Source organism: Petaurus breviceps, unplaced genomic scaffold (genome assembly GCF_028583685.1).
Source record: "Petaurus breviceps papuanus isolate PSGF00001 unplaced genomic scaffold, PetGlider_PUasm1.0 81, whole genome shotgun sequence".
Lineage (NCBI taxonomy): Eukaryota > Metazoa > Chordata > Mammalia > Diprotodontia > Petauridae > Petaurus > Petaurus breviceps.
The window spans coordinates 5745746-5767546 of NW_027186546.1; the positions used below are offsets into that span (position 1 = coordinate 5745746).

At 34.5% G+C, this 21801-nt stretch overlaps 1 protein-coding gene across 4 annotated transcripts in view; it reads right to left on the bottom strand.

Annotated features, from left to right (window-relative positions):
* LOC138176119 (inositol 1,4,5-trisphosphate-gated calcium channel ITPR2) overlaps nucleotides 1-21801 on the bottom strand; it is a 529530-nt gene that overhangs the window by 242798 nt on the left and 264931 nt on the right. For all 4 annotated transcript variants that reach the window (XM_069106877.1, XM_069106875.1, XM_069106876.1 and 1 more), the window contains exons 31-34: nucleotides 18851-19102; nucleotides 15476-15601; nucleotides 2257-2385; nucleotides 1473-1593 (exon numbers count right to left, since the gene is read on the bottom strand). In XM_069106877.1, the coding sequence (XP_068962978.1) occupies nucleotides 1473-1593; nucleotides 2257-2385; nucleotides 15476-15601; nucleotides 18851-19102 (628 nt within the window). The remainder of the gene's footprint in view (nucleotides 1-1472; nucleotides 1594-2256; nucleotides 2386-15475; nucleotides 15602-18850; nucleotides 19103-21801) is intronic.

Here is a 21801-nt window from a genome sequence, read left to right on the forward strand (position 1 = left end):
AGTTGTCAGCCTTACTCTGTCTTCCTGGCTATCAAACTCCAGTAGCAAGACAAGAGTCAGGATGACTGGTGATAGCCCAGGATGCAGTGGATGACCTTGACAGATGTCTGACCAAGCTCTAGGAGCTCCACAGTACCTACTTCAGCTGCATTGATGGCCACTGGAACAAATTGTTGTCATTCATTCCACAGGGAAATTTTTCACATGCTTGGGGCAGACATCTCCCTAGTTCACCAACAGGTTTGAGGCCTATAGGTCACCCTCAGCCTGGTTTAGCCCATCTACCAAACTGTAGCCACTGCACATGCTACAGCTTCTAGGAGCCACAGAGAAGAATTGGGTGAAGGTGGACTCCAAAGGTGGAAAAGAAGCCTTGAAAAGGCCTCAGCAAGCCATCATACCAGAGGTCCTAGTCCTTCCTGAACACCTCATATACCCCATGATATATAAAGACTAGTTTAAGGAAGGGATAATGTTTATCTTGTAGAAGAGAAGATTCAAGAGAGGCTTGATAGCTAATTGCAAGTATCTGAAGGGCTGTCATGTGATAAGGAATTAAGTTTATTCTTCCTTGGATATAATGGTTGAAATTTTCAGAGTTGCAAATCTGGATTTGAGAAAGGAAAAAATTCCTTCTAGTCTTCCTTCTATAACTTTGAGCTATCCAAAACAGTAATGATATTCTTTAGGAGGCATTGGGTTATACTCAGTGGAAGAAAAGACTGGAATACCATTTATCAAATACCCTGTGATGGGGTTCTTTGGTTGCTGATGTCACATCTAACTAAAAATCTGTGATTCAGTGACCATTTATCATAGGATAAGAGCATTACTGGTTTAAAGGTGGAAAGAAGCTTAGAGGCTATCTAATCCAACACCTCTTTTTACAAATAAGGAAACCTCATATCCCAGGAGGTTTTGCCTCCATAGCACATTTCTGGGGATTGATAACCCCTGAAACAGATATGAGATCCTCAGGGGAAGGAAGCCTACATTCCACTTCTAACTTGTCAAGTCCCTAGCATGCATTGGCACTCAATAAATGTTGCTAATTAGAAACAAATTACAAAAACTAAAACCTTTTTAAAGACTACTAACAGATGGAAGTATAATTAAGTTTGTTCAATAGAAAAAACAATTCCCTAGTAAATTTTAAGATAGAAGTTAAGCTACTCTCCATAAAATTTTAATGAGATATTTTGGTTTAAGGTGATAAAAGAGAACATTGCAATTAATGTTAAATCTGAACACAGAAAAAAGACCAATATTCTACCTCTGACCCAAAAACAATGTAGAAGAGTAAAAAGATTAATTTTACTGTAATTCATTTTCATAAAGCTAATACTATTCTCAAGATTCTCAATTATTAAACTATAAAAAAGAAAAACTTTTTTTGCCACCCATTAGTTCCAACCACAGCCACCTTAAATATATATATATAAGAATGAGAAAAACTTGACAATTTAACATACCCACTTCAGCCAGTGTTTTGATACATGACTCCACTGATGCTTTCTGTACTGGGTTTAACCAGGTACAGTTGTAAATTCTAAAGGCAGACTGAAGCAGTTGAATAAAAACTGGTTGATGAGTCTAAAACAGATGAGAAAATGCATAAACATGTAAGTGAACCTTTAAAATATTAGGCATAGTACCTTGAATTTTCAAAACGTTCACCAAAATGCAATGTTATTTACTTAGTATTATTATCAAATTTAAGCAGGAAAAATATAACTTTCCTTAAAACTAGATATGTGAACTGGAAAAAAAATTATGTATGTATGTATAAAAAACATACACACACATACATATATACTAGACAGAAACCTTAAAATATTATATTATCTATTATCTTAAAAGTACAAATTGTTTTCATTATGAATAGAAAGGTTTTTCACTTAGTGGAAAGGTAGAAAAGATAAAATGGGAGTTATATGTAATAAATTTTCTCTAAAGGGAAAAATTTGACATGATACATGTATGATCATGCCTGTTGATTTATGGAATAATATCACTAATATTATCTTTTAACAAATAGACTAAATTCAGTCTACAAGTTCTCATATATAAGAAAATGAGGGGTGGGGAGTACTATATGGCCCTTTCATTGAAAAGAAAGCCTAGCAAACTCATAAAGGTGAATAGTTAGTACTTTATATAAGAATGGCTTCCTGACCAAAGCAAATGAATGAAAATACTTGTCCTTTCAATAGAGGATTAATTAGCTTTCTATTATAAGACTTTTGCTTGACTTACCTGAAGGCTTGTGCTATTGTCTGAGAAGGGAGAATTAAAGAAGCCACTAACAATATTCATAATTGGCTCTGTTACACACTTTTCTAAAAAGATGTCTGCATGTTTTCTATCTGTAGTTGTATTGCAAACCTACACAAGAAAATAAAAACAGTCCATGATGCTTGCATACAATATTTCAATAACAAATCAACATTTTATAATACAAATACATATTCCATCAAAATGTATTTAAAACATGTTAACTACAAATAGTTTTATTGTGGCATGTAGTATTCTCCCTAAAATCCCAACCTGCTATACCTTTCATTTTTCTGAATTTTCTTCAAAATACATCATAATTTCCTCCTTGAAACAAATTTCTTATGTACTACCCATCTATTCCTTTCTCACCAATGTCCTTCAGTCTGTTTAATTCTTTTTTTTTTAAAGCAATTGGGGGTAAGTAACTTGCTCAAGGTTACACAGCCAATTGTTTTGTGTGGGTGCCAAGTATCTGAGGCCGGAACCGATCCCAGGTCTCCCAACACCAGGGCCAGCACTCTTACTGCGCCACCTGGCTGCCCCAGTCTGTTTAACTCTTACTCACTCTGCATCCCACTAATTAAATTTGTATTTCCAGAAACATAATTTTCCTTCTACATTTCAATATTTCAAAGTTGGAGAGTGCTACTTCTATTGATGCAGATCACAACTCTTCTATACTCAACAGTCAACCTTCTTTTAATCCTTATGACAGGAAAATTCACATTTCATAGCCAACTTGGAATAGATAGGTTGGTCCTCCAATACCAAATTCATACTCAAAAGCCTTTCCAGGGGTGGCCAGGTGGCTCAGCAAGTAAGAGCACCAGCTCCAGTGTCGGGATGACCTGGGGATCAAATCCGGGCTCAGATACTTAGCACCACACCCAGAAATAACTGGCCATGTAACCTTGAGCAAGTTACTTAACCCTGATTGCTTTAAAAAAAAAAAAAAAACCTTTCCAGTATGTGCTTTACTAGCATGGTCTTCCCCCTCCACTTCTAACTGCCCTTTGTATGTTGTCTCCTAGTATTAGAATGAAAACTCCTTGAGAATAGGGATTGTTTTGCTTACTCGTATTTGCATCCCCAATACTAGCACAGAGACTGGCACATGGCAAGCACTTAATAAATGTATTTACACTCATTTTTTTATTCAAGGCTGCCTCCATATTCATGATGAGGCATTAAAAAGGATTTACCTCTAGAAATGAGGTCATGCTAAAATAACTATGAATAAAATAATACAAGAGTAAAAAGAATTAAATATGACTAATTCTTATTTTAATTTCTCTTCAACTTCACTTAAAACATCTAGGCTATAGTAAAAATATATAAAGGCTATGGCAAAGCAAGAAAGAAAAGATTCAATTAAGAAAGGAGGAAGAGACTATTAGAAATTTTTTTTAATTCTGAATTTTCACTCAACATGAATTTAGTTAGTGCCTACTATTTTCAAAATATTATCCTAAGCACCAGGGTGGAAGTGGGGAGGGAGTGATAGAGATTCAGACATAAATAAGAAACAGTTGCTACCCTCTTAACTTCACAGTCCAGTAGGGTGGATGCAATACAAATGAAAATAGCTATAATTCCAGATGAACTGAACTGCATGAACAAACGTATCAAAGCAGGAAAGTATAAAATGTGCTCAGGGGATAGAAGACTGAGACCCAGCACAGGGTATTGAGAATAGTGGGCTTAGTGTGAGACGAGGCTAGGAGGGCCCTGAAACCAGGCAGATTTGTACATAGATAATATGGAGCCAGAGGAGAAAGAAGTAGTGATCACATCCCTGCATAAAATAAAACATTTTCTTCTGCAATATCACTGTGGTTGGAGGCAGAGAGAAAGCCTACAACAACAACAATTTGTGGTCAGGACTTTTGATTGCATCAATGCAGGAATTTCCCTGTATAAAAACTCCATCCCCATACAGATCAGCAACTGATCTCTAAATTACAGACTTAAAGGAATGCTTCCATGGAGCATTGAATATCTTACTCATGGTCATACAGGTACTGTATATCAGAGGCATACAAGAACAAATATTTTTATAATACTTAAAATACTATGAAACACTTTCATATGTTACACCTGGCAAAAACACAATGAAATACTACAAGTATTATTATTATAAATGGAGAAACTGAGGCTCAAAGAAATTGAGATTTGACCAGAGTCGTTCAGCTAGTAAATATCAGAGGCACTGAACCTAGATCTTCCTGACCCCAAGTCAATTACTTTTTTCACTGTGTTATGCTGACCCGGACTGTAATAATCCAGGTGGAGAGCAATACAGGCTTGAGCAAGTGTGATGGGGCTATCAATGGAAAGCCTGGGGGCAAAGAGAAGGTAAACTGTGAAAATAGAAAATGCAATCAAGCACCTACTATAAAACACTACTATGTGCCAGGTACTCTTTTAGGTTCTGGAAATACAAGAGCTTACATTTTTTTATAGGCAACAAGATGTACATGTGGGAATTTATATAAAGCAAATATAAGAAAATTTGGGAAGGGGTGGGCACTAACAGTTGAGGGGGTCAACAGGAAAGGACTCATATAGGAAGTTGTGCCAGAGTTCAGCTCTGAAGGAAGTTAATATAGGAAGATAAGAAGGGAGTACACTGCAGCTACAGGGAAAGATCAGGCAAGGCATAGGGAGGAGACAGGATATATGAGAAATTAAAAGTAGAACAGTTTTGCTGGATCCCAGAATCATCAAGTAGGTAAAGCTAAGTAATGTATAAGTAGTCTGGAAAGGTAGATTGGAGTCAAGCTATAAAGACTTCAAATATCAAATAAAGGAGTTTGCAGTTGATCTTAGGGGTACCAGGAAGGCCATTAGAGAGCTTCTTGAGCAGGTCAGACTGCTGATCTAGGGATATCGCTTTGATAGCTATACAGAAGGTAGATTTATAGAGGCAAGAGAACTGAGTCAAGGAGACCAATGAGGACCCTACTGTAACAGTCCAAGTAAGAGGTAATAAGAATGTAAACAAGGGCAGTATCTCTGAATGGAATCTCATACACACAAGGATGATGAAGTATCATAAAAAATTATAAGGGCAGCTGCTAGAGCCCTAAATCTGAAGGAATTGAGAAGAAAGTGGAAGGTAGGGCCAGCAATACATAATTGAGTATAAAAAGAAAGAATTTTTCAAACAGGGGAACTAAGTATGTTGTATTGAAATAAACCTTTATCTTGCCTGATACACATTACTTACTCAGTACTAAACAACTGCAGCTTGAACCCCAGACTTCGTCTCTTGGTAGCCACCCCCTAGACCACATAGTGATTCCATGTTTGGATCCTGCTTCCACTGCTGACACTTCTAGTTCCAAGAATCTTCTGCCAGTTTTTGGAATAGATTTGTTTTCACTTCAGTGATCATCCTCATCTGTACATGAACCTCTTTACCCTCTCCTGCCCTTTACCCAATTCAGAGTAAATTTGGTCAATCCCATTCAATCATAGCTCTTGAAAGGCAGGGCCAAGGTAAACAATACAGAAATGGGGAAAAGAGTAATAAGAAGGTTTCAAAATAAAGATCCATCCAGAAAGAATCAAAGTATTTCCATTTGTACGTAGAGTAACTAAGACAAGAAAAGAGAATGAGAGAAAAAGGAAAAAAATTTTTAAAAAGAAAAGAAAGAAAAGACAATGCTAGAGTTGGAAAGTGTATAATAAAAACACAAATCTAGCTACCTGCTCTGATCCTGTGTGAGGCAGCTAGGTGGCATAGTAGATAGAATGCTAGGCCTAGATTCAGGAACACCTTAATTCAAATCCGGCCTCAGACACTTCTAGCTATGTAGCCCTGGGCAAATCATTCAACCTATTTGCATTAATTTCCTCAACTATAAAATGGGAATAATGATACAACTCCCAAGGTTGTAAGGAGAAAATGAAATAACATTTGTAAAGCATTTAGCACAGTGCCTGGCACATAGTAACCTTTAAGTACTAGATATAAATATTAATAGCATTATTATGATTATTATTATTCATTATATACCATGAAACATGAGGGAAAAATAAAATATGTTTATTTTATTAAGTAAACTCTAAACTTCCAAGAGAAACAGTGAGTAAATTGCTAAATTTAAGAGACATAGTAAAGGAAAATATGGGACAGAACAAACATAAAATAGTCACAAATATATTACATGTTCAAGCATCTGTTATTCTGACCCTTGGCAAATTAGAGTTAGCTTCTGTTGGCAAAATGACTAAACTAGAGCTACTCAGAATGGTCCTGATAATAACTGGGAAATTTGTCTTCCAAAGGGAGATCATAATTGTGACTTTGTTTCATTTTTTTTTAATTCTCAGTGATTCATATAGGTGCTTCACACATAAGTATATTTAATGATTCTGTTACATTAAAAACTGTCTAGAATTTGTTTCTCAAATTATTTTGACAAAAGTGGCTCTGTTAACAAATTTCAATATAATCCCTCGGTCAAAATAAATTTGCATTTCATTTAATTCTAGGGCTTGGAGTCCTCTACAAGTTATTTCAGTGGGCAGCTGAGCCTATTCTCAGGCTCAACTAATATCAATGTGAAAACTCCAGTTGAATCCAAGATTCCTTTATTTTCTCTAATCTTCCAACCCCTCTCCCAACCAGTAACCACTGTTTAGAATTTTTTTTTAAGCAATTGGGGTTAAGTAACTTGCTCAAGGTTACACGGCCAGGTGTTTCTGGGTGGGTGCTAAGTGTCTGAGCCTGGATTTGATCCCCAGGTCATCCCGACACTGGGGCTGGTGCTCTTACTCGCTGAGCCACCTGGCCACCCCTAAGCAATTGGGGTTAAGTAACTTGCTCAAGGTTACACAGCCAGGTGTTTCTGGGTGGGTGCTAGGTGTCTGAGCCCGGATTCAATCCCCCAGGTCATCCCGACACTGGGGCCGGTGCTCTTACTCACTGTGTTACCTGGCCGCCCCACTGTTTAGAATTTCAAACATTTCTTAAATGCACAAAAACAATTAGGAATCAAAAAAAAGCAGTGTGTAATTTAGCAACAGCACTGAATCAGACATGAATATTGTTTTTTTTTCATGTATCTTAATTCTCAATAAATAAATATGTGAATTAGTGATGTGATAGGATTCTACAAAGCAGATGAAATAAACTATATATTTTGAATTCCTTTCTTTTCTCTCTAACCAAAGTTCTATTTAAAGTTATTACAGCTTCCAAAGAGACTTTGCTTAAATGGATCATCCAGTATTAGTCATAAGCCTCAAGCCAAGGAAGTCTTTTCAGTCCTATCATATGAAAAAGAAGGAAATATGTTTCAAATTATGAAACCTCTATTCCATAGTTAAACTACATATAAGGAGAGAATAGCCCTAGTCATTTGTCTGAAAATGAAACAAAGTGATTGTCCTGGTAAGCAGTGACATATTTGACAAACCATGTTATGTGAGCTTCTTAATGGGCATCTGGTGATACATTTCAGTGCTGCCAACATATCACTTAGAGGTATTTTTAGTTGTTATCAGATCTCAAATTTAATGACAAAATTGGGTACATCTTCCAAAGAAAAAGAAATCTAGCCTGTGGAGAATACTGCCCATAGTGCATTGGTGTGCTCTAATAATAAAAACTCAAAGCACCAGACTTACCCACCAGTTATAATAGCCCAAAGAAAGTCACTTCCCACCCTCAAAGCACCTCTTTTTAGGTACACTGAAACATTGAAGATCAAAAGGTACTGTCTGCAAATGATCTGGAAGCTATTTAACATCTTTTTAGGGAATACATAAATACAGTAAATCATCTAAATTTGGACTATCAAATAAATAATTTACTAGCAAGCATGGTATGGTTCCTTTGGTAGGGAGAGACAGAAGGAGGTAGGAAGGGAGATAGAGGCCAGGACATAAAGAGACAGGTAGACAGATGAAAGAGAGACAGACAGACAGACAGACAGAGACAGAGACAGAGAGACAGAGAGAGAGAGACAGAGAGACAGAGACAGACAGAGAGAGAGAGAGACAGAGAGACAGATAGAGAGAGAGAGAGAGAGAGACAGAGAGAGAGAGAGAGAGAGAGAGAGAGACAGAGAGACAGAGAGACAGAGAGACAGGGACAGACAGAGAGAGAGAGAGACAGAGAGACAGGAAGAGAGAAAGAGAGAATAAGTTTTTAATAAAATGGCTATGTCTTATCTAAACTTCTGTCCCCAGTGCCTAACACAGTGTTAAATGCACAGTATATGAGATTATAGGTACAGAGCTGGAAGGGACTTCTGAGACTAATCCCTTCATTTTACAGATGAGGAAAGGTGAAATAATTTTCCCAAGGTCACACAATATCTTTCTTACTAAATTCTTGTTATTACTATTGAGTCTGACAGTAGAATGGGTGACATTTAATATTCAATTATTTTTCTACTGAGATTATATGTTTTCCAATTTTTCAGCTACACCTAGGGTCAAGAAGATCTGAGTTCAAAAACAGCATCAGACACTTCTTAACAGACCATGGGATCCTGGACAAATCACAGTCATTTTCTGAATCAGTTTCTTCATCTGTAAAAGGGGTGTGATAACACCTATTCCCCAGGTTGCTGTGAGAACAAAATGAGATATTTATAAAATACTTCACAAATCTTAAAGCACTATGTTAAAGCTAGCTGTAACTAGCTGCATGATCCTTAACAAGTGTCTTCCCCTCTTGGAACTTCAGTTCCCACACCTACAAATATGACAATACTGGGCTAGGTGTTGTCTTCCAACTCTAAAATTAGGTGGTTCTATGATTTGAACAGACATACATACAAATATACTACATCAACACATATAGATAATGTGTATATAATACAGACATTTATGTGTGTTTTACGTAGAAAAAGAGCCAGAGACAAATAAGTCCTTCAAGTCTGAAGATGCTATTGATAGTGTTTTATCCATGTGGTATTGTCATGCAAAAAACCCAAAGTCCTTTTCACATTTACTACATATTGAGATTCTTCTCATGTATGTGGCTGTACAGAGCGCCACTATTTACAAGGACTATTAGCTATTTACAGCTCTGCTGACTAAACAACTAGAACCACAGTGTTGATTAATAGCTCTGTGTTAAGTAGAGTGCCAGAAGATTCCATCCTTGGCTCTGTCCTGTTCAACATTTTTATCGATTACTAAAGGCCCAAAGCTGGAAAAGAGAAATATTCTATGTAATAAAATGGAGAAGTAAAGATATCTCAATAGACTGAAACACTGGCCTAAAATCAACCTCATTCTGTGGAACATGAGACTGCTTCATCTATGGGAAGAATCTCATAGCTATCACATGATCCCAAGGGTTTAGTAGTCCTTCTTTCCTTTTCTCTCTGTGACATTCTTTTACCCTGCAATAATGGTGAGGATTCTCTTCTATCTCTTCAGATGATTTTTACATTTTGTTTTCCTATTTGTGTACTTTTCAAGGAAAACATCATTCTCCCCATTAACCTAGGAAGTATAGAAGTTTTCTACAGGTCTTCTCTAGCAGGAATACCATTCTGAATTTTGTGCATCATTATTGTTAAGTCATTTCAGGTATGTCTGATACTTCATGACCCCATTTGGAGTTTTCTTGCAAATACACTAGAGTGGGGTTTCTCATTTCCTTTTCCAGCTCATTTTATGATGAGAAAACTGAGGCAAACAGGTGACTTCTTGGTCAGGGTCACACAGCTAGTAAGTGTCTGAGGTCAAATTTGAACTCAGGTCTTCCAGACTCTAGGCCTGGCACTCAATTCACTATGACACCTAGCTGTTTGAATTTTATTCATACATACAATAACTTATTTGGTACTGGCAAAACTCTGGGCTCAATTGTGGGTGTTACATTTTGTAAGAGAAAACAATATATTTAAGTCTCTAGGAGAGATAGAATAAAATGGTGAGGAGTCTAGAGATCATGTTGAATTAAGGAACACTTGAAGGAACTGATATTTAGCTTAGACAAGTTAAAGACTAGGGGAAGTCATGATAACTGTCTTTGAACATTCAAAAGTATCTTACAACAAAATAGACTAAAGCTAGAGGTTGCAAGTTCTCTGTCACAGAAAGTATTTAAGTAGAAACCTGAAAATATGTTTCAGGAAATGGTTCCTGCAGTGGGTGAAGGACTGAACTAGATAACCACTACCACTAGTCTCAGAATCGAATCCCTTAACTCTGTTGTTCGTGGACATTTTTAGCTCATACAATGTCAAGTCAACCAACCAGCATATAATAAGCACTTACTGTATGCCAGTCATTATGTTAAGGAGTAGGAATACAAAGAATGGTAAGCAACACATATCTTTTACCACAATGATGAATACCTCTCCTGATTGGTGCAAGTCACTGTAGTCTACTCATTGATTGTCCTAGTATTCCACAACCCTTGGTCACATGTGAAATCAATGCATCTCACAGTAAAATACTTAACTCACTCATTGAGTTAATGTTGTGACATTTGCGCATTACTTTATTGTTGCTAGTCTAGGCATATGGTGTTAATTCTAGGCCATAGAGTTAGACTGCATGGCACAGTGCCTTGGATCCAGGAAGACTTGGTTTAAGTCCTTGCTCTAACGCCGTGGTTGTATGCCCATAGGCAAGGTATTTAATCTCTCAGGGCTCTGGGTAATTTTCTTTGACTGTTTTAGAGACGATGATTATCTGCATTGGTAGAAGGAGTGACTAATACAATTTGGTAGGCTTTCAACTTTCTACAGAATTTAAGTAGCATTAATGAACATATCTATCTTCAGTTTTCCAAGGTAAGGAATCCCTCATATACAAAGTAAAAATCTGCTTATAAGGCCAAATGTCACTTATTTAAAACTGTTTATTCATTAATATACGTCTGAAAATTTGAATTGTATTCTTCAAGAGCACTTTTTGAGGGGCTCTGATTAAAGTCAAACATTGAGGAGACACTATAATAAATTCAGATTACTTTTTTTTCTCTGCCACAGAAGGGAGGAAGTGAAAAGGTTGCCCTTATCCTCATGTTACACCTCAAATTCCATTAATTTCTTACTTTCCAACCTCTGTCAATGGTGGATTCACTTGGAACACTGCTTTATTCTCAAATTTTCATAAATTCAAATCTCAGACAACATATATTGTTAAGTTAAACAATAATTAAATTTCTAGTTTATCAAAATAGTTAAAATTAAGAGTCCTTGAATATTTATCCACACAATATTGAATAAAGGATGCTTATTTGGAAGAATCAGTGGAAAATATCAAATGGAAGATGTCAAGGAAAATCTTTAGTTGTATGTCCCATTTTCCTAATAGAAATTTATATGTGAACTTGATCTTTTTAAAATTTATCTTCAATTCCTAGCACTGTGCTCTCTCTGCAAATCACTCTGTAATCTGTTTAATGTATTCTTGCAATTCAAGAGCACAGTCATTAGGATATATAAGCTCCATACTTTTGCCTCAAGGGTCTTTTATGATGTTTATGGCTAGTTAAACAGAAATACCTCTATGAAGGCAACAGAGTATTTTGGGCTACATGTTTGGTCTACTTCTATTCATTTTACTTTATATAAATATGAGTCAATATCCCACAAGCTAGCTCATAATTATACAAAATAGACTGAATAAAACTAGAGCTGATATGCTAACAACAAAACTACAGATAATGGTAAAAAATCTAGATAGGATGCCATTATTTATATTTAATTAAATTCTGCTGATGCACAGTCCAAACATGAGAGTGTGGGAATGATGAGACACGAGCTGAGCCAGGCAGGAAGCTGTCTAGGCAGTCCCTTTATTTATCTGAGGGTAAGGGTTTATATACTAATAGCAAAAGTGATTACATCTGGTATTCTACCTCTTAGTACTGTATTCCATTGTGTGCACATGATCAGTTCTCAGTAATCACACCCCGTTCCCTTGCTAATCAAGGGGAAATGGTCAGCCAATCACCCTGAGCAACAATGAGTCCTCATGCAGAGCAGGAGCTAGGGAAATCCTGACCCAGACACTACCCATGACTGGACTGGCTCTGTACTGGCCCTCTATATTCTTCAAACCTTTTTAATTACCTACTATGTGAAAAAGTGTGATAGGCACTGGGAAACACATGAAAAACAACATTATTCAAATTTAACAGTAAATTATGGTGCACACAAATAAGTATGTTACAAGAGAAGATATAATAAACTTAAGACAAAGGTCCAGGCAAATTTCTATAGGAAATTTGAAAAAGGAGATATTACATCCTGAGAAGGGAGGAAAGGTAAAATATTTCATGAAGGAGAATATATCTAAGTTAGGTCTTCAAGAGCAGGTTTTCAACAGAGATTCTGGATATGAAGACAAACAAAAATAGAGAATTAAGACAAGGTAGAAAAAAGAATAGGCAATATAGTGTAGTCAAAAAAGAGAATAAGAGAAGTCATTTGGAATTATGCCCAGAAATCTATTAAATGTTGACAGGGGCAACTAGGTGGCATAATGGATAGAGCAGTGGCTTGGAATCAAGAAGATTCCTTGCTGAGTTCAACTTAAGCCTCAGACATTTAATAGCTGTGTGACCCTGGGAAAATCATTTAACCCTGTTTGTCTCAGTTTCCTTATCTATAAAATGAGCTGGAGAAGGAAATGGCAAACCACTCCAGTATCTTTGCCAAGAAAACCTCAAACGGGATCACAAAGAGTAGGACACAAATGAAATGACTGAACAACAACAACACACTTTGACAGAATGGTAATTCTACTAGGTCTGTCTATATCCCAAACATATCAAAGAAAGAAGAAAAGGACCAATATGTCTGAAAATATTTATAGCTATTTGTGATGGCAAAGAATTAGAAACTGAAAGGATGCTTATAAATTAAGGAATAGCTGAAAAAGCTAAGGTGTATTAATATGACAGAATATTATTGTTCTGTAAGAAATTCTAAAGGGGATGGTTTCAGAGAAACACAGAAATACTTACGTGAACTGATGCAAAGTGAAATAAGCAGAACCAGAAAAATTTATACAATAACAATATTTTAAAGACAAACAACTTTGAAAGACTTGGGAAGTTTGATCAACCACAATTCCAGAAGACTCATGAAGAAACATGCTATCCATATCCAGATAGAAAGACAATGGACTCAAAGTGCAAGTCAAGGCATTTTTTGTTATCATTGTTGGGCATGGCCAATGTAAAAATTTGTTTTGTTTGACTATATATGTTTGTAACACAGATTTTATTTTTCTTGCTTTCTCAATGGAGGAGATAGAAAAGGCTGTGGGAGGAAAAGAAAGTGTACTTTCTTTAAAATGCAATTCAATTTTATTTTTTAGCGACTGAGAACAAGATCAGGGATAGTTGGTAGGACAGTGGTGTCATGAATAGAATAAGAGGAGCTATGATAGACAGGTTTTCTAAAGATTAAATTTAGCTAAGTAGAAGAAGGCAATGAGAAAGTTCAAGGAGGGAATCTTCAGTCTGTTCAATAAAGTAAGAGGTTAAGAAAAGTGATAGGAGAGTTGTAAAGTTCAAGGCTGATGAAATGGGGGAAGTGGAAGGACAGCAGATTGTACTGAGAGAGGAGAATTCCAAAGTTCACAATATTAGGGGTGGCTACATGACACAGTGATATTCACTACCAACTATCCCTGATCTTGTTCTCGGACAGCTGAAATAGAGGGAAGGAAAAAGCTTAGTTGTCAAAGGAACTGTGAAGATAAACAAGATGTGAATCACTGATACCATTTCTTAATGGGAAGGATAAAATGTCATTAATGACATGACACAGTAAGTCATGTTATAATGAAAAAACATTAAGGCACTGGAGAATTTTTCTGAGTTCAAATCTACTTCAAAATTGCCAGAGATCCAGATTTTTTATTATACCAACTGGGAATGGAATGATGTATCTACAGGTACAAATCTAACATAAACAATTGTACAAAGGTAATGGGATGACTTTGGGCCTCAGGAAACAAAAAAGTGGAATAGTAATGTGCCTCACTTCAAAAGGCTTCCTATCTATTCAAAGCAAAGATTATACTCATTTCACAATTACCAAATTAAAGAATTTCCTTTAGAAAATCTTTAATTTTACCTTTGGACTATAATAGTAAGATAAGCAGGTAGGTCATACAGTAGATAAAAAACTGACCCTGTACTCAGAAAGACCTTAATTCAAACCAGCTTCAGAAATTTACTAGTTATATGACCCTGGAAATGACACTTAAACTCTGCCTGTCTCAGTTTCCTCACCTGCAAAATGGTGACAAAGTGGTTGTGAGGATAAAATAATGGATGAAAATCACTTTGCAAAACTTAAAATTAACATAAATTTTAGCTATTATTAAGATATTTGCAATAAAAATTTGGTTATCTGATGGCTGTTTGTAGCCAAAGTTCTAAGAAACCATTCAGGGAAAAAATCTAAAAGTAATAAGCTTTAGATAATTAACGCAATTCCATATTCCTTCTGTTCAAACCTTCACACAGTCGGGAGAGGAAGGTTGGTATAGTTGCCTAATTGAGCTAGAACTTTATACACAAAGGAGTAGAATGCAGAAGAAAGAATGAGAAAAAGATTAAGACCAAGCAGGATAGTTTGGGGACTTATGACCTGAAAATGCTAGGGAGTAATCTTTCTATTATATTTTGTATTGATCAGACCTAGTCTTAACTATGGAATTTTAAAAAGATATATGGAGAAACTGAAGGGGTAACATAACAGAGAGACAAGGGATGGAGAAAGTGACAATCTACACTGTTATAAGAAGTTTTCTCATCCATTAATTTCTCCTTATCAGTGAAATCACAAGTCCAGTACCTATCCCTACATATAGATTGAATAAAAATCAACACTAGATTCCAGTGGACCTTTCCTCCAACCTATTTAAAATTACCAGATTAGCTGCTTTGTATAAAAAATATCAAACATCCACATGAGAAATGGGAAATGTAGATAATTAGCCAGATAATTTGCTCTTTTTTTATTCTTACAAACAGAATTGATTACACTTGTCATTTTTAATTCAGAAGCTTAATGTTTTATAGACATATTTTTAAATTATGAAAGGACAAAAAAATAACCACAGCTATTATTAAATACTTCCACTTGTTCTTGATGAAGCATAATTAAATGTTAATGCTTCCTAAAGTTAGTGCAAATTCTATTGCTAGTTCAATTATTTTAATTAGATTTCAAAAGTCTGTCAGAATACTTACCCTTGCCATATCAACAAGAAAGTTCTCAAATAATTTCCAAATGTGATTACTGGTATAGATTTCTTTCATTTCCACTTCAGTATCCACGTAACAGTGATTAACAAAATTCACATATGCTATCTTAACCTGCAGAAGTATAAAATCCACACCCCCAAAAAGTTATTCTTTTCCTACTCACAGTCAACAAAATAATTTAACAAAAGGGTTACCATACAAACATATTTCAATAACTTTTTCAGGAGAAACACATTTTGAGGACAAGGGTTTGTTTTTATTATTTGAAAGGTAACAAATGTTGTGACAAATACATTTAAGTTAGTTGTCAAAAAGGCATCTGAGGCATGAGTCTCAAAGTGCTTTCAACATTTCTCAAGTCCATAGAGAATATGCAAATTTACAGTGACAATGTTGTAATATTAAAGCAAGAGAGTTGAGAAACAAAGTCGTTTCTCTGGAAAGAATAGGGCTACTGAAATTAATATACTTTTTTTTTCACATACACTTTTTAAGCTTCCTAACCATCACCACGTAGCCTACTGCATGACTAACAGAGACAGTAACTATATTTTTTCCAGGAATCTAACAAATAGATACTTTCAAGTTCATTCCTACACAAGGCTACATAAAGGCAAGCAAAACAGTCACTTTTTGAATTACCAAAATTGGGGAAAGTTAATTTTATGTTGTAGATATTACATAAAATAGTAATTTGTTTACCACGTATTCACCATATCAGTAATGTATTAAAATACCTAAACCAATTTTTAGTCTCTTTTAGTCTCATACATATAGACAGTCCTTTTAAAAAGTTAAAGTCACAACCCAGCTATACCTGCCCAATCCTCTGTATATCTTTTCCATGTCTTCACATAAGAGAGCCACTCAATGTACTAGATGATTTCCTGGCCCTCTGGAAATCAGGAAGGTAACAATGGAGGCCCCTGTCTATGCACAGCTTATTACAACTCTTACCACTTGACAAACCTGTCTTCAGTATTAATGCATTTCTTTGATGACATACTTTTCTAGAGTTTTTATTCATATATCTTTATTACTTCTTATAATTGAATTGCTTATAATCTTTCATTAATTCTTCTCTGAAAATGATGAGTTTATTCTAATATTATAAAAATGACACGACTTTATTCTAAATTAGTGTGTCCTTATCTGCTATATCTCTCTATTGGACAAGTAAGGCAGGTGACTTTAGTAGGTATTGATCACAGGATTAATAGATTAATTACTCTGTGTTCTGCAATATTTAAAAAAGGAAATTACTTCAATATACACTTTAGAAATCTTCATATTAATGGCACTGATCCAGCAGTTAAGCAGTTTTGGTGAACACATAATAAAACCAATGTCTACCTGCTCTATCATTAGAGTCAGATCAAAATTAACAACAAAACTCTGAGAGAAGATACAAATAGTTGTGTAACAACTAATTATTCCATATTTTTAGGGATATATCAGTGCCATAAAACAAAGTATGTTTTACGTGGTAACAGTAATAACAGTGAATATATATATATATATATATGTATGTATGTATGTATGTATGTATGTATAAAAAACACTTTAAGGTTTAAAAAGCACTTTCCATGTTCTCTCATTTGATACTTGTAACTCTAGCAGGTAGGTGCTATTATATAATACCTCCATTTTTATGAATAAAAAACTGCAGCTGAGGGAAGTTGTGACTTGAACTCAGATTTTACTGATTCTACTTTGCTGTGTGATTCTGCTATGATAGGCTGTTAATCAATAAGTATTTATTGAGTAACTGATATGTGTAACTGCACTCTAAGCAATAAAGAATATAAAAATGTCAGAGATGGAAGTTCAAGGAATTTAAAATATAGCTGGGAAAACAATGGGGTTTTTTTTGTTTGTTTTTTAAAGCAATCGGGGTTAAGTAACTTGCTCAAGGTTACACGGCCAGTTATTTCTGGGTGTGGTACTAAGTATCTGAGCCCAGATTCGATCCCCAGGTCTTCCCACCACTGGGGCCAGTGCTCTTACTCGCTGAGCCACCTGGCCACCCCAGGGAAGACAATGTTTAAATGCAAGGAATGACTGTCATAAAATATTTAAGACGTTACCTACAAGTTAAAAAGGAAATGTCCTTTTTCCCTTTTCCTATGGTGATAACTTTCTCGTCTCTGGTTCCCCTTACTGGGTTGACACTAGGAGAGGTGAGTGGCAAAGAGAACCTTCTTGAAGTTCTCACTAACTTGACCAGCTATTTCTAACTTTCATTCATTTTCCTTTTTATAATCTCATGAACAATCAGTGGGAAAAATATATTCTGTAGTTATAATGGGGCCAAAACTGTGTTTGGCACTCTTAGGAAATATAAAAATGACAAATGACATGGTACTTTCTCATGAAGAGCTTATTATCTTGTTGGGAAGATGACTATTATAAAATTAGAAAAGAATATCTAAGAGTCTATAATGGTATGCTAAATCATGTGCTATAGATTATATTTCTTATATTTCAAAGCATATTAATTAGGACTAGAATTTTATGGAAGAGATAGGAGTTGAGCTCAGCCTTAAAGTACAGAAAATATTCTAATCAGTATTATATCAAAAAAAGAAAAAAATAGCCAAAATTTAAAAGCTGATTTCCAAAAAAAAGAAAAACCCATATATCTTTTCTAATTACCACAAAGTTGGCAATGATGTGATGATTTTGTTTTTTGTCCACAGCAACTCAAAATTCTACACTAATGAATGGAAGGGTAAAGATTTCTATTGACAGAGGGAGTACCCTCACTAATTTAAAGAATAACTTTTCTAACATTTATCCCTTAATGATGAAATTATATAAACCTTATATCTGAACAAAGATACAAATACTCAAAAGAATAGCATAAACTCAGTCTGCTTTTAGATAATTTCTTGAATCTATTTATATAGTTTATAATTCTATATTATTTCTAAACTCAGGTGTCACTACATAAGTAATAGCTATTTTACTATGCAAAAAAAAATGAAATCCACATAAGAGAATCTATTTTTGTGTTTCTCAAGACAGTGTTTTAATGTTACAAAAAAATTAAAGGTTTAATAAGTGCAGAATGTCTGCACATGTCGTACTAAGTAATCCTTAGAATGCAAGAAATTGACTTAATGTTTAATAAAAGAGCAATCACTATTACATAGCTCTATTGTCACTAACTATATTACTGAAAAGCAAACTGTTTTTGAAAGATCTCAACTATTTTTTTAATTATGCCACTGAAGAACAAGCACAATATAGTAAGAACCAATATCCTGAGTGACTTTATTCTTCTACAAATACTACTATAGCTCTAAAAGTATCATTTATTTTTTATTCATGATAATTCTTTAGCTTTCTAAGGCTTACCTCAGGAATGCAGTCATCATGGGCTACTACTCTCACTATATCATCCAAGGGCAGAAGAGAATTGCACTTGATTTCAGTATATACATTTTTTCCCTCAGTACATGCTGCCAATAATTCCACAAGTGTTACATGGTAAGCTAAAGGGCCATTATCATCTCCTCGGTCTCTCTCAGAACACATCATTTGTAGAAGGATGGGAAATGATGCTCTATCATTGTAAAATATCAGCACATCTTCACCTCCATTTATAAGCTGAAATAATAAGATTTTTAGAATTCTTTTTTTTAAATTTAAGACAATCTTCTCTGAAGTATGCAAAACTCTTTGTAACACACATAGGCAACATAAGTTTTAATGAACTAAGTAAACAAAGATAAAGACAAATATTATATAAAAATACATTCACAGGCAAAATAACTATGCAAATTCCACCAAACTGGTACACAGATTAGGGAGTAGGGAGGAGAACTGATTGATACATTGAGAAAATGTGAAAACATGTTTAATATATAACTCCTGTGCACCTCCCACCTCCACCACAAAGTGATAGATTGAGGGTATATTCCCATCTCCTCGTTGACTCCCACTTGATATTAATCATTTTATTACTTTTATTTTTAATGCGTTGTTGCATAACCATTCTTTCCCTTTAAATTGTTTTACTTACAGTGTATACTATTTTATTGGCTGTGCTTACTTCAATTTGCATTGCTGCTTATAGATCATTTCATACTTCTCTGTATTCATTACAAACATTACTTCTTACAACACAGTAATGATCACTTACTTTCATGTACCACAAATTGTTTAGTCATTCCCCAAATTATGGAAATCTATTTTGTTTGTAACTCTTGGCTATCACAAAAAGTGCTGCTATAAATATTATTTTAAATATCATTATAAATATAAATTCATTTATGGTATAAGTTCAGGAATGGAGTCTCTGATTCAAAAAGCATGGATATATTAGGACTTTTATTTGCATAATTCCAAATTGCTTTCCAAAATGTCTGGATCATCTGTGGATCATCAGCTCCACCAATAATGTTTTCATGTGTCTATCTTTTAATTGCCAATCAAACTTTAATTGTTGCCATTGTTTGTCATTTATGCCCATTTGCAGAGCATGAGGTAAAACCAGAGAGTTGTTTTCATTTGCATCTCTCCCCAATTTTTTTTCAAGTACAAGTCAGTAAACCAGACTTAAATTTCTTGTAAAATTCTAGAACATTAGATAATAGGATCATGAATTTAGAACCAGAAGAGACCTCAGAGGCCACTGAGTCTACCACCTCCATTTTGCATGAGAAAAATGAGTTACAAGGAAATTAAATAACTTGCCAAAGATAACACTGCCATGAAGTATCAGAGGCATCCTTTCCAGATCATGATACAGTAAAAATTATATCTAATAAAGGCCTGTGAAAAGATAAGCTAAAAATTAATTGGAAACTAAATAATTTAATCCTAAAGAATGAGTGGGTCAAAGAACAAATCAAAGAAATAATCAATAATTTCATTGGAGAAAATGACAACAATGAGACAAAATACCAAAATTTATGGGATGAAACCAAAGCAGTATTTAAGGGAAATTTTATATCTCTAAATGCTTTACATCAATAAAACAGAGAAAGAACAAATTGATGAATTGGGCATGCAATTTTAAAAAATTACAAATAGAACAAATTAAAAATCCCCAATTAAACACCAAATTAGAAATCCTGAGAATCAAAGGAGAGATTAATAAAATTGAAAGTAAGAAAACCATGGAACTAATAAATAAAACTAGTAGCTAATTTTATGGGGAGAGGCAAACACTTAGTTAATTTGATTTTTTTTAAAAAAGAGCAGAAAATCAAATTAACAGGATCAAAAATTAAAAGGGTAAATTCAAGACTATTGATGAAGAGGAAATTAAAGCAATAAAGAAGCTATTTTGCCAAACTGGATGCCAATAAGTCTGACAATCTAACTGAAATGGATGAATATTTACAAAAATATGAATTTCCCAGATGAACAGAGGAGGAAATAGAATGCTTAAATAGCCCCATCTTAGAAAAAGAAATTGAACAAGCCATCAATGAATTCCCTAAAAAAAAAAATCTCCAGGGACAGATGGATTCACAAGAGAATTCTACCAAACATTTAAAGAACAATTAATTCCAATACTATATAAACCATTAATAGGCAAAAAAGGGAGCTTTATCAAATTCCTTTTATGACACAAATATAGTGCTAATATCTAAACCAGAAAGAACCAAAACAGAGAAAGAAAACTATAGACCAATTTCCCTAATGAATACTGAATATACAAATATTCAAATATAAATACAAGAATTTTAAACAAAATATTAGCAAGGAGATTACAGCAATATATAACAAGATCATACACTAGGACCAGGAGAGATTCATACCAGGAATGTAGGGCTGACAATACTAGGAAAACTATCAGTATAAATGACCATATAAATAACAAAACCAACAGAAATCATATAATTATCTCAATAGATGCAGAAAAAGCTTTTGACAAAATACACCAATTTCTATTTAAAAAAAAACCACACTAGGGAACACAGGAATAAATGGAACTTTCCTTAAAATGATAAGTAGTATCTATCTAGAACCATCAGCAAGCATTATCTATAATGGGGATAAGCTTTCATCTTCCCAATATGATCAAGGGTGAAGCAGAAATGCCCATTATCATGACAATTATTCAATATTGTACTAGAAATATTAGCTACAGAAATAAGAGAAGGGAAAATAATTGAAGGAATTAGAATAGGCAATGAGGAAACAAAACTATCACTCTTTACAGATGATATAATGATATACTTAGAGAATCAACTAAAAAACTAGTTGAAATAATTAATAATTTTGACAAAGTTGCAGGATATAAAATAAATCCACATAAATCAACAGCATTTCTATATATTACCAACAATGCCCAG